General features: G+C 43.1%; 2 protein-coding genes across 2 annotated transcripts; both read left to right on the top strand.

Moving 5' to 3' along the window:
* Positions 1–1,049: 1,049 nt before the first annotated feature.
* Positions 1,050–3,920, top strand: LOC6614350 (muscle-specific homeobox protein tinman). The gene is made up of 3 exons (XM_002038753.2): positions 1,050–1,492; positions 2,423–3,033; positions 3,353–3,920. The coding sequence occupies exons 1-3, from the start codon at positions 1,308–1,310 to the stop codon at positions 3,802–3,804; spliced, it is 1,248 nt and encodes a 415-aa protein (XP_002038789.1). The 5' UTR covers positions 1,050–1,307; the 3' UTR covers positions 3,805–3,920.
* Positions 3,921–11,384: 7,464 nt separating this feature from the next.
* LOC6614349 (homeobox protein bagpipe) lies at positions 11,385–12,925 on the top strand. The gene is made up of 2 exons (XM_002038752.2): positions 11,385–11,931; positions 12,053–12,925. Exons 1-2 carry the CDS (start codon positions 11,487–11,489, stop codon positions 12,754–12,756), a joined length of 1,149 nt encoding a protein of 382 aa, XP_002038788.1. The 5' UTR covers positions 11,385–11,486; the 3' UTR covers positions 12,757–12,925.
* The last annotated feature ends 299 nt before the right edge of the window (positions 12,926–13,224 follow it).

Raw genomic sequence — 13,224 nt, 5'->3', positions numbered from 1 at the left:
TGCACAAGGGCACTACATATTTTCAAAAAAAAATGTGACTTAATAGTAAGAGAAAGGAAGTTAAGAGAAGGAAAATATTCGCTAAAAATTACATATGTGAACACGTTTGTTTGCAATGCCAAATGTTAAATGTTGAAATATAAAAAACCTATTGTACATATTCGAAATATGAAAAGTCAGTTAAAATCAAAATGAGTTTCAAAATTTAGTTATTCATCCCATAAAGGCGAGATATTATTAAAAATGCTGCTCTGTTTAGTTGGGAGAGAGACTACTTTACATATAACATGTTTTTCATACTTATTAATTTATAACAGTTTTAAGTGAATCAAACAATAATATATTAGAGCGTTACGTTTAACCAAACATATTCATTATGATTCTATTGTTTGTTTGCTTAGTACACTCTTAAAATCAAGTGTGCGAAAATCTGCACTTGAGCCCACTTGACAACCGTTTTATACACAAGACGAGCGGACGAACGTAAATACATGGGGACTATAAAACTTAAGGACTTTACGATAATAAATACGGATACTTAAGCTCAAGTAGCGAAACAAAATCTGCATAAAGTGGCTGCGAACAAACAACTAATAACAACGGGGAGCAGTTGGAGGAGTCAGTTGTTGAATCTGATAGTCAGGTACAATGTGTGCGATTGAGCAAAGATACTTTCATACATGCATACAAGCATACATGTTTGGATTTAGTGATGGGCAGAACTCACAATATATTTTTAATACCATATATATTCTTAAGCTATTATATTTACATTTGGGAAATCAATTACTTATTAATTAACGTAATTTAGTTTCTATATTTGGATACATTTTTTTTATAAATCTCGTTATAAGCCTATGACAGCCTCGCACATCTCTAGTGCAGAAGAGCAACCGAAGAGCGAGATGCCGCACTCGCATTCCGATGCTGTGCTGTGATTGGCTCCGGGGCGGCCATTTTGCCCGTATGCTCTGTTCGCTCACACACAACCAAAAACACAGCGGCATGAGGCGGTCTGGGGTGAAAGGAGTAGGCGTTCAGTACCAAAATCGAGCTGACAAATTGCAGACACGGTCGAGTGCGCATCGGAACGGCGCTTCACGGCTTACGGGTTACGGACTACGAATTGCCGATTACGGGCTTCGACTCACTTACGGTTGCGCTTACAGTTGCGTGGAGTGTTTGCTTGATTACCCGACTAGCAAGATTCCAGTTCAAGTGTCGCAAGTTCAAGTGCGATTTGGCAAATTGTTGGACTTATTTAAATCGAAGTGCTTCTCAAGTGGCCAAGTGATCGCACTGCGAGGATGTTGCAGCACCACCAGCAGCAGGCTCAATCGGGTGGCTACTACGATCACTACACTCAGTCCCCCAGTCCGGGCAGCCTGACGAACGCGGATGCCCTGAACACCACTCCGTTTTCGGTCAAGGATATCCTGAACATGGTCAACCAAACGGAGGCCTACGAAGGTTCCTACGGGCATATCGATGGGTAAGCTTGGAAGTTTTGAATCAATTATACATAAAGGGTCAAAAGCAAACAAAATCATGTGGATCACAACACTGCGAAGTAGACCAATACCAATAGGTACTTCGGTCTATATATTACCACAAGCAAATTAAACTAAATCGAATCAGTGCACATATATGATATATATTTATTATACCGGATAACTGGCTAAATTGCAAGGATTTAGAAATGATTTAAGAAGGTATCTGTGCAGTTCAGAGAGTTAAAACCACTGACCAACTGTTAGTTGAGCCATTTTTAGCTATCAACTGGCATACATGGACATTTCCACCACTTCTACCTGTCAGTGACTTCTTCTTGAAGACAGCGCCCTTCCTCGTCCCGCTCGCTTTTATTTATTTTTATTTAATAGGGTTCCATAGGAAAATTAATTTCTACCAATTTTCCAACGAAAGATAATATTTTGATAACCTTCCGCCGAGACGTAGCAGAAGAAATCCTATGAAAACACATAGAAAGCATGAATTGCAAATAGGATCTGGGATCGCAGAGCGTTGAGCGTTGAGCTCGAGGCTTTGACAAATCATCGTTATTTGTACAAGAGGCCGAAGACAAAGACGAGAAGACACAGTGTTAACAATAAGAACAACAACGTCCGAGGCAGGCAGTCGGGAGTCACGGCGATCGCTTGTCCGCCCGATCCTTTCTGGGCTGGTCAACATGTGTGATTCGCATGTGTGGACCGCCGCACAGGGGCGTCCTTAATTGCCTGATGAGCCATGAAATGATGTCACCATGGATCCTGTCGCGCCAGCAGGAAGTGGGCAAAAAGTCCTCGGCCCGGCTCCCCGGGCTGTGTCCTCCGTGATGCAACATATGGCCGCCATATACCAGGCTGTGTGTTGCCCCGTTTCTAACCTTGCGCTTTTCTATTTTCCTGCTTTCCCGCAGCGCAGCGACTGCCTCGGCGCTCTTCGGCGCCGGTGAGTACCAGCATCCCCACCAGTACCTCAACCACCAGCAGCATCAGCAATCCGAGCTGCCGATTGCGCAGCAGCAACTGCATCACCAGCACTTGGACGATGGCACCACCACATCGTCGTCCCTATCGCCGCTCTTGCCACCCCCGCCGCACCAGCTGTACGGCGGATACCAGGACTACGGTATGCCCGCCCACATGTTCCAGCACCATCACGGACATCCCCATCAGAGTTTCCAGCACTCCGCCTCGGCCTACAACATGTCCGCCTCGCAGTTCTACGCCGGCGCCTCGGCCACGGCCTACCAGACCCCCGCCACCTACAACTACAACTACGCCGGATCTGGTGAGGTGTACGGCGGAGCCACGCCCTCGGCGGTGGGCATCAAGAACGAGTACATACCCACGCCCTACGTCACGCCCTCGCCCACCCTGGACCTCAACAGCTCCGCTGAGGTGGACAGCCTGCAAGCTCAAACGCAGAAGCTGTGCGTCAATCCCCTGTCGCAGCGACTCATGGAGACAGCTAGCAACTCGTCCTCCCTAAGGAGCATCTACGGTGCAGATGAGGGCGCCAAAAAAAGTGAGTATCTTTAACGCAAACTTGTTTAATGGAGAAGTGGATCTACGAAAGTGTATGGATGTCAATAAGTAAACAATTAGAAAGATTTGGGGAATACATACAATACAAAGTTCAAAGATAGTTTCCATTTCATTCAAATAAAAGTCAAGTAAAAAATTAAATATTTAATTAAATTAAACATCAAAATGTTTAAGGATTGAAATATGATTTAAGGGTGAAATAGTGATGATAAAACATCGTTTGAATATTATCCTAAACTAGTGCCTAGTGCCTAAACTATTTCTTACTAATTTATTCTACGATATTATTCATCTTTCAGAGGATAACAGCCAGGTGACCTCCTCGCGTTCCGAGTTGCGAAAAAACAGCATCAGTGGGAACAGCAACCCGGGAAGCAACAGTAGTTCGACCAAGCCACGGATGAAGCGAAAGCCTCGCGTTCTCTTTTCCCAGGCACAGGTCCTGGAGCTGGAGTGTCGCTTTCGACTCAAAAAGTATCTGACGGGTGCGGAGCGCGAGATAATCGCCCAGAAGCTCAACCTGTCGGCCACCCAGGTGAAGATTTGGTTCCAGAATCGTCGCTACAAGTCGAAACGTGGCGATATCGACTGCGAGGGCATCGCCAAGCACCTGAAGTTGAAGTCCGAGCCCCTGGACTCGCCCACTTCTCTGCCCCCGCCGATTCCCAACCACGTGATGTGGCCCCCAACCATGCAGCAATCGCAGCAGCAGCAGCATCATGCACAGCAGCAACAGATGCAGCACATGTAGTGGGCATCTCGCAGGACGAAGGATTCGAGTCTCTAATTTATTGCAGTTTCAAGCAGAATATATGTTGTAGTGTAAGGAAAACACCTCATAGCTCTAGTTCTTTGTTTTATGTATATATTGGACAATAAATAAAGCTTAAGACCAACCAGTTCAGACAATATATTCTATTCTTATGGATTTTTGGGTGCAGTTGACATCGGTTTAATTTTCGGAACTTGTTTGTTAACAATTATTTAGAATATCAGAATATAATCCAGTAACACGGATGTAAAAAGTGATCTTCCATCCTTATAGATAGAGATATTATTTTTATCAGAGACTAATTTCATCCATTATAAGAAGTACATGTTGAAAGGTTTTGGATTCGTATCCTTTTGTATGTTGCAGACTCAATACAGTACATCCCATTTCAGCTGAATATCAATCGGAATTTCAGCTTGGCCTGTCGCATGAACTTACACCACGGAATACCATGACTCCTTGCTCTGGCGCACTCGTATTTATATCTTCATGAACAGCTTTCGATCGGCCACCGATCCATTAGGCACCGCATCTGCGTATAATTGCCGCCGATCGCCGCATAAATCAATTTTATCGGAGCGAGCGATCAGTTTTATGAAAAACGAATTCGAAGGCGAATGAAAACACCACAATTTCCGCTTTATTGGAAATGGAAATGTTTTCCCTTTTCTGCTTTTCGCAGGGATTCCTGGGGAGGGGGGAAGGGGAAGTGCGTTGGCGGCAGACATTACAAAGGTTGCATTTATGAAACGTTTAAGTGGCATCAATGCAACTGTAAAATGTTTCCCTGCCTCCCCAGATACAGATACTCTCGTTCAGATACGAAGTGCAGGGCACAGAAAACCGCTCCTCCTCGGCATTTTATGACAGCCATCGGGCAAAGGCTAATATTTCAGTGGGGGCTTTAGTCTGGTGGTGGATCAGTGGTGTCGGTGGTGTTGTGGCAGTGGCATATCAATTACTCCACAAACACATGCCAGGGGTCATCGGGTGAACGGGGGGTTGCAGCCACAGACCAACAAGTGCAGCTGATCACACTTTCGGTTGAGTTTCCTCATTTCTGACAGCCGGAGCTTCTCGGGTCAGCCGTCGGGTGGATACTCCGACTCCGGATCTGTTCCCTTGGGTTAAGTGTCAATCACGGGGATCACGGATTAGCTCAACTGCACGCACTGAATATAAATTATTTAAGTTGGCTTCCAGTGTGAGAAATCATATAGTTATGTGAGGGAACTTTGTACATGATATTAAAAATGATTTGAAACTATAACTATACTAATCAACCATAAACCTTTAAATTGCATAATGGTTAAAACATCTTGGTAACCTTCGAATGCAATGAAAATATATCACTCTTGCATTTTTGATCCTTTGACTCGGAAAATTAACTGACAATTTATTACCAACCATATGGGTTTAATTTCATAATTACTTGCCGAGTTGATTTGACATTAGAGGGTATCTGACACTAGACTATGTTTGTTATTTATAAGTTTAGTCAGAAACGGCCCGCAGGCTCTTAGAATATTTATACGTACGAAATAAATGTTCCATTAATAAGTATTACTTGTTTTGGAAATCCTTATCCTTAAGCCAAAACATTTCTGTATTACATTTGCAAGAAAAAATCTTTGACTTGCGATAAGCCTCCTCCTAAAGATTGCCATTCCTCTCAGCTTCCAGTGTTCCAAAGGAGGAGTCCGTGGAGTTGCCAACAAAACGCCCTCGCAGGCGGAGGATAATGCATGTCAAGTGGCACTAAACATGACCTAATGGACCACACTGACCAGCCACGCCCCGTCGCGAAGGCGGAATATGAATATGCGACCCATAAACAATTACGGTCTCGTCTTTCAATGTCGGCGGCAATGTTGCGGCGACGTTTGCCCCTCCGTCGAGGATCTGGGATCCCGGTCTGGAGTCTAGACCGGCGCAGCTCTCAAGTGGAGAATTTGTCATTCCCATATATCACACGAAGGATCGGGGAGTTGGTGATAAGCCAGGATAGAGTTCGCCCTGGAGCGCCGTTTAATTCATGTACCGTTAGAGGATCAAAGGTTCAAGAGCCGCAGTCGCAGCTGCGGGCCTCCCACCCCCTTCACCATACAGCTCCATTACGCACTTTCCCCTTTCTCCCGATTGCTTTCACTACTCTCGTTGGCATTTCCTCAATGTCAGGCCGCCAAAGCAGGCGTAAGGTAAGCAAATTAAGATTTATTAACAACAATAAATAAACAGTATGAAAACGCTACAATGGCAGCAGCTCAATCGGTGGTTTTGGGTCCAATACAGTTTCCCATTTTCCGCTGTCTTTGAATAATGCCGCCAGATCAATTGCGTAATTATATCCTGAGCTCATACTAAATATTTTTGCAATCCCGGAAGCTGTGAATTAATAGGCAATAGTGTTACTTCTTTATGATTCTTACTGTTTTGAATATATTATTCTTAAACACAAAGTTAATTTTTGAATCTCTTCGTCCTTTAAATTGAAATTAGTATTATATATTATAGTAAATTAGTAATATTCTAATTTTATGTATTTTAATAACATTGAAGAACAATAAGGTATAAAATCTAGAAGATACATTTTAGTCAAATGTTTTTCTTGAATATTCCTATTGCTGCTACATATATGTTACAGTTAGTATCTTTTCCGACATTGATTACCTGCAATAGAAATTGGAACTTTGGAATCTGCACTTCAAGTCTCTGACTAAAATTAAAATATTTCCCTAAAGAGCATAAATATAATAGAATACATTTCAGAATATAGAATGGTTTTCTTCTTTATTTAAAACACAGATTTTTCCAATCAATATGCATTTTAATTCGTGGGTTCCACCTAATTGTAACAAGTTCATTCAGGGGTATCTTGTAGCCGACCCTTCACGTTCCGTGTCTTTTTACTTAGCCTTTTCGCCTTTCACTCTTGCTGTCACTGCCACAGATCCAGATCCAGATCCATGCTGTCAAGTGGATGGCGGAGTGAATCCGGCACAGTCGCTCCATAAAAGCCTTTGACATTTTATCGGAAAATCCATAGAGTCGCTGTGTACATTTTTATTTGATGTGCGCATAAAATTGCGATCTCGTTTTACATTTGCCCCGCCGACGCGCCCAAGTTCTGGGTGTCTCTGCTTTATATCCATCGGTTTATGGCTTTGTGCGGTTTCAAGTGGAAAATTGTGACAATTATATTCAAATTAATTGAGTAATTGCATTCGGAATCCGAGCGGCGGCAGTTTGGAGCGCTTGATTTATGGCGTGTGGAAACTGGCACTCAGAAAATTAAATCCAAATAAGCCAATAATCCAATGGCGTTGATGTCGCCTTCAATTCGTTCAATTCGCTCCACTGAAAGATGCCTCTTGGCAATGAAAATCGAGAGCCTTCCGCCGGTAATTCAGCATCCTATTCTACTTTGGATTTCTGTAAACAATCTAAGGCACCGATGCAAACAGTTAAACAATTTAGATTCCCAATCAATATCAATAGAGAAATTTCAACAGATATATTCGCGTTTGACTTTATATATGCCCGTAGAATAAGAGCATACTGGTATAACAATATTCGATGAGAAGTAAGGAAAAGACAGTGTTTCCTTTCCTATACAGTGTATATATTAAAGTATAAAATATCTTTATCAAATTCTTTATTTTAGAGGAAAACACATTTTTCCAGATATTATATATGATATTTAAATTATGAGTTTTAATTTTTTGTAGCTCTACCGACAGTTGTACAATCGGATGGACAGACGGATATCGTCACATTGTAGCGGCTAGCGATTCTTATCAATTTTTGATATAAAGCCATAACGCGATTAATTAAGGTTGCTACTATTAACGAGACAGACGAATTTAAAAATGCTTATTTAGCTTCTGAGTCTTTCCGCGCACTTAATTCCTTGCAATCGATTAGGATCCACTTACCAATCCAATCAGATTAATGGCAAACATTACCTAGGCTCTGTGCAATCCTTCCTCAGCCACAATTCGTATTGGACGCTTTGTACTTAGCACTTGTTTTTTACTTAACCATGTGAATGTTGGCCAAGTTCATTGAGCAAAGCACCGACCCCACTTCTTGGTGCTAGCTATTTCCAAACTATATCACACTGTTCATCGACAGCGACACCATATTCACTAGTCGGAGTCCTGGCGTCACAAAGTTGCCGGTGGCGGTGGTGGAGTGGTTTGGTGGGTGAGCTTCTGGCGGCCTCGGAAGGTGGCTTTTTGAACGAATGCCGCCAGCGGGTCATATAGGGAAATTCGGCCATCAGAGCCACTTTCAGGGCTCCACCGTTCGGATCTGTCGTGATCGCCTCTTGTTGGATCCTAGATTGGTGTCCTTGTTTGGGGAGTACTGGGAAAAAACTTAAGTCGTAAACCAAAAACAATTTTTGTTTTATAGGCCGACCTTTGCTTATTTAGCTTTGGCAAGCAGCTAAGTTATTACTATAATTTAAATTTCATTTTATTTTCGTTCATCTGCTGAAAAAGATTTCCACTTAACCTAAAACTGCGGAAAACATGTCCTTTTTCTGCATCAATACTTCAATATTAAATGCAGCTCAGTAATCTTTGGGTCAAATGATAAATTCAAAAAAATTAAACTGGAATTTTGAAATTCTCCCTAAAAAGTCTCCATTTAAAGTCTCCGACCTAAGCAAAGACTAAAACCGCTGAAAGTGTAGACGTGTACAAGGCTCTGTTGAACAGATGTAGAGAAAATGTTGTGTAAAATACCTATGTTTTTCATCTCATCTGGTCACACTGAGCATAACTGCCGCTTTCACAGCGATAAAAAGTAATATTAGATATTTAAGTGAAATTAAACAATAAGACATTTATTTGTGTGTCTGGATAAGGAGAACTAGTATACAGTGTTTCATATTACTACTTAAGCGTAGTTCCATTTTGAGCTATTATATTATCAAGATCGTAATAATAAAGGAATAGGTCCTGTTTTAATCCAACTGACTTATTAAATTTATTTATTTTTAACCAGTTTTTCTGGCACACTTATCATCAACTGCTGTTTACATCACTTTCCCGCCCCTTTCTATGGCCGCAAGGATTTTAAGGTCGGGTTTAAATAGGACCCATCCAGCTCTTAGTTTCTACTCAAAATTCAGTGATTCCGACCAAACATGTTGTATTGCAGTTATAAACCAATTTCCATATCTGGAAGCGAACTGGCAAGGGTGTAAGTCCTTTGCACTAGGATCCTTTTGAAAGGATTCCACATTCCACATGACCGCATTCCGAAAGCGGGAAATGCTTGGCTCACAAATAGTATCTAATTAACTTTATATCATGTATTTTATTTTAATACATAAATTTTTAAAAAATACATGTTATTTTATAAAAACACATGAATTGTACTAATATACTAATATTATATTAATATTATTTTCGAGAACGGAATGGACAGCCGTACTTTTGAATTAAAATTTTTTCTAGTTTGTGAGAGACAAAAGCAATGAAAACTTGACGATGATAAGCACTTGTCCCCATTCAACATTAAAGTGGCACAAGGAGATCAGGTTTCCCAGCCAGATCCATGAATGGTAATGAAAAGCAGAGAAAGGCAAACATTTGAAGTGGCTTTTGATAAACCATTAAATAAAACTCAATACCACAAGGACAACAAGCCTGCAAGACTTCTGGGCGATGGGCATTCGGAAATCAAACAAGAAACTGTCGAATTTAATTGAAAATGCCAATTCATCATAGGGGTGGGATGGATTTTTTCGGCCCCCTCCACTTTTATGTAATTGAATACCTGCTCCATTCGAGGGTAATCGCATCAGCAAAAGAAGCTAACAAAATTAGCGACAACACGAGCGGAGAGTCGCGTCCTTTGGGCGCGTGCGCCTGCCACAAGCATCATTATATACTAATTACTCGAGTATTATCGAAGCCCATTCAGGCGAAATGGTATAACGAGTAGCAGTTCCTGCCCCGATCCATTCCAATCGCACACCGCACTTGGTCCTGAATTGGTTACTCAAATCTGACCGCAAAACACGGAACCCCCGCCCACTCACCCCGCTCACTTCCTTCACTTTCGCGCTTGCCTTCCATTGTTGGCTTGACTTTGCGGCGCCCGCGGCTTCAAGAGCCACTGAATTGGCAATAAAAAGATTATAGCCCGAAGGTGTGAAGTGCAGTGGAGAGCAGGAATCGCACCGAGATCCGGAATCAAAAGGCACAAAAGCCACCCCAGCGGCGATGCGATGAGAACGCGTGCTCGTTGCGCTCGGATTTGTTCCCAGCATCCGAACATCCCAGCATCTCACATGCCACTCGATTCGAGTGAATCGCTTGAGTGTCTTTTCGTCTGAGTGGGCAGCCATGTTGCCACAGCCTCCGGGCATCCAATCAGCGCTCTTTGGGCTCCATGCCAACCAATGAGAGGAACTTTCCTTGAGTACTCTTTGAGTGATCTTAGGAATATTTGTCCAGGTTAACTACTTAACCAGTTGCGTATATTGTGAACTATAGTTTCTTAATTCGTTGCGATATTATCGTAAAAATCTCAGTCTAAGGATTTACATGTTCTCATTTTTGATTTAGTTATATTGATGCAGAAGCACTATTATTTTAGTTTTATTTGCTTACTTAATACCTGTATAGCTGTATACAAAATTAAAAAAAAAACTTAAAAATGAGTCTCTAAATTTGTATCCATTTTAAAACTATAAAACAATCTGTTTTTGCAAGCTAATTTTTTAAGGATGCAGGACCTAGGAACCTGTAATAAAAGCTGCTAGGTAAATACTTTCAATATCTTGCTCACTTTTCGAATTATAATTTTTCCTAATGGTCCAGTAAAATAATTTATAGGATGTTCAGATATTGGCTATTAAAATTTTTGTTATATTAGCCTAATAATTAATAATAATGTAAGCAAGTGGCATACGGGCATATGCTATTTAATTTGATTATATTTATATATATTTATTGATTATTCCCTAAAAACAAATGCTCGACTTGAAGTAGGCAACTACGAAGAAATATTATTCGTTAGACCCATTAAAGTATTGTTTAGATTTTGGCTAACGATTCCAAACAATCCCATGATCCAACTAACCTCTTACACTAAAAGGTTGGAGTTTACGGTTGATTGTTTCCGAATGATTTAAATTCTAAACAAATCGTTCGTTTAAACATTTGGAGGACTGTACCCAAAATGTGGAAGAAAGAATACGGAGGAGCAGTTAGCGGGCTATAAACAATAAACAGGATGCATGCACTCCCCGCGAGAAAAGGCGCACCATACAAGTACGTGGAATCAACCGTAGCCATTTACGACCGACTTTGTTTACGCACTTGAGAGGAAACTCAAAGGCTCTCCAGCTAGGTTTCGGATCCACCAATGGCAGGAGTCGAATGCCAGTTTCCACCCCCACGGATGCCGACGAGCCACTTGAGTACGGCGCACATTTCCACTCCGTGAGACCGAGTGATTCTCGCCGGGGATCTCGGCCACTATTTAAAGACAGACCGGAGCGTCCGGTTGAAGCACATTCGCTGCGCAGTCCTCGAGTCGTGAAGATCGGAAAATCAAGAGAAATCCGTAGTGAACAAGTGTCGGAAGGCCAAAAACAATACCTACATATATATATCCGAAATATTCCGAAAATTCGAAAAATGCTGAATATGGAAAGCGCGGGTGTCAGTGCTGCAATGGCGGGTCTAAGCAAATCGCTCACCACTCCCTTCTCCATCAACGATATCCTAACGCGAAGCAATCCGGAAACACGTCGCATGTCCAGCGTGGACTCCGAACCGGAACCGGAAAAGCTGAAGCCCTCTTCCGATCGCGAGAGATCGGCCTCCAAGTCGCCGCAGCTCTGCTGCCGAGATCTCGGCCTCTACAAGCTGGCCCAACCCAAGGAGATCCAGCCGAGTGCCAGGCAACCCAACCACTATCTGCAGTATTATGCGGCGGCGATGGACAACAATAACCACCATCACCAGGCAACGGGCACATCGAACTCCAGTGCCACGGACTACATGCAGCGCAAATTGGCCTACTTCGGATCCACCCTCGCCGCTCCTTTGGACATGAGACGCTGCACCAGCAACGATTCCGGTAAGTAACCTGCACGGAATTAACGCCATTCAGGCTCTAATGGACTTTGAAAAGAACGCTACTTATTCATTGGCCTTTTGTATAGGATGTATGCTAACTTTGCGCAATTTTCCCTTTGCAGACTGCGACTCACCGCCGCCATTGAGCAGTTCCCCCTCGGAGTCGCCGCTCTCCCACGACGGCAGTGGATTGAGCCGCAAGAAGCGGTCGCGTGCCGCCTTCAGCCACGCCCAGGTCTTCGAGCTGGAGCGCCGCTTTGCCCAACAGCGCTACTTGTCCGGTCCGGAACGCAGCGAGATGGCCAAGAGCCTGCGCCTGACGGAGACCCAGGTGAAGATCTGGTTCCAAAACCGCCGCTACAAGACCAAGCGCAAGCAGATCCAGCAGCACGAGGCCGCCCTTTTGGGTGCCACCAAGAGGGTTCCCGTCCAGGTCTTGGTGCGGGAGGATGGCAGCACCACCTACGCCCACATGGCTGCTCCCGGCGCTGGACACGGCCTCGATCCCGCCCTGATCAACATCTATCGCCATCAGCTGCAGCTGGCCTACGCCGGTCTTCCGCTGCCACAGATGCAGATGCCATTCCCGTACTTCTACCCGCAACACAAGGTGCCGCAACCCATACCACCACCCACTCAGAGCTCCAGCTTTGTGACTGCATCATCGGCGTCCTCATCGCCAGTTCCCATCCCAATCCCGGGTGCAGTGCGTCCTCAGCGAACGCCGTGTCCCAGCCCCAATGGCCAGATGATGAGCGTCGAGAGCGGAGCGGAGAGCGTTTACTCGGCGCCGGAGGATGTTGACGAGAATGTGGAGATCGACTAGGTTGGGAGTGACCATGTCTCGGAGGAGAACCGGGGTTACGTTTTTGTGATAGCCGTAGAAATTGTGTTTTAGCCTCTATGTGTAACCAATAGATGTCCCATAGCTTTAGTAGCATTAAGTTTTAGTCGTATCTACCCGTGAGCTAAATAAAATTATGAATTTAAAAAAACTTGGTGTGCTCTGATTTTCTTTTCTTCGCAGAATATTTTTAAGCCGACAGCTTCACTATAATTACTTCACTTCATGCAGTTAAAACAATGCAGTTTGGAAAGCTTAAACTTAATTAACTTATCCTGGAAGAAGATCATAGGTTTAAAGGATTTATTTGATTTTTTGCCTTAAACCTGTATTGTGCTTTTTATAGAAATCTATATTCATATATTTCAACGAGATATAGCGGCTTTTTGCTATTTTCTTTACTATTTAAGAGCCAAACGAGCTTAACAGATTACTATTCTTCTTCAAAAG

The sequence above is a fragment of the Drosophila sechellia genome, chromosome 3R (genome assembly GCF_004382195.2).
Source record: "Drosophila sechellia strain sech25 chromosome 3R, ASM438219v1, whole genome shotgun sequence".
Classification (NCBI taxonomy): Eukaryota; Metazoa; Arthropoda; class Insecta; order Diptera; family Drosophilidae; genus Drosophila; species Drosophila sechellia.
The sequence above is the reverse complement of the archived record's forward strand: the minus strand, read 5'-3'. Positions and strand labels throughout refer to the sequence as shown.

Excerpts from the sequence above, each read along its gene's own strand:
- LOC6614350 (XM_002038753.2), top strand. The coding sequence starts at position 1,308 with ATGTTGCAGCACCACCAGCAGCAGGCTCAATCGGGTGGCTACTACGAT. Across the intron at positions 1,493-2,422 it reads TCCTACGGGCATATCGATGG|CGCAGCGACTGCCTCGGCGC; the intron begins GTAAGCTTGGAA and ends GCTTTCCCGCAG. Across the intron at positions 3,034-3,352 it reads AGATGAGGGCGCCAAAAAAA|AGGATAACAGCCAGGTGACC; the intron begins GTGAGTATCTTT and ends TTCATCTTTCAG.
- LOC6614349 (XM_002038752.2), top strand. The coding sequence starts at position 11,487 with ATGCTGAATATGGAAAGCGCGGGTGTCAGTGCTGCAATGGCGGGTCTA. Across the intron at positions 11,932-12,052 it reads CTGCACCAGCAACGATTCCG|ACTGCGACTCACCGCCGCCA; the intron begins GTAAGTAACCTG and ends TTCCCTTTGCAG.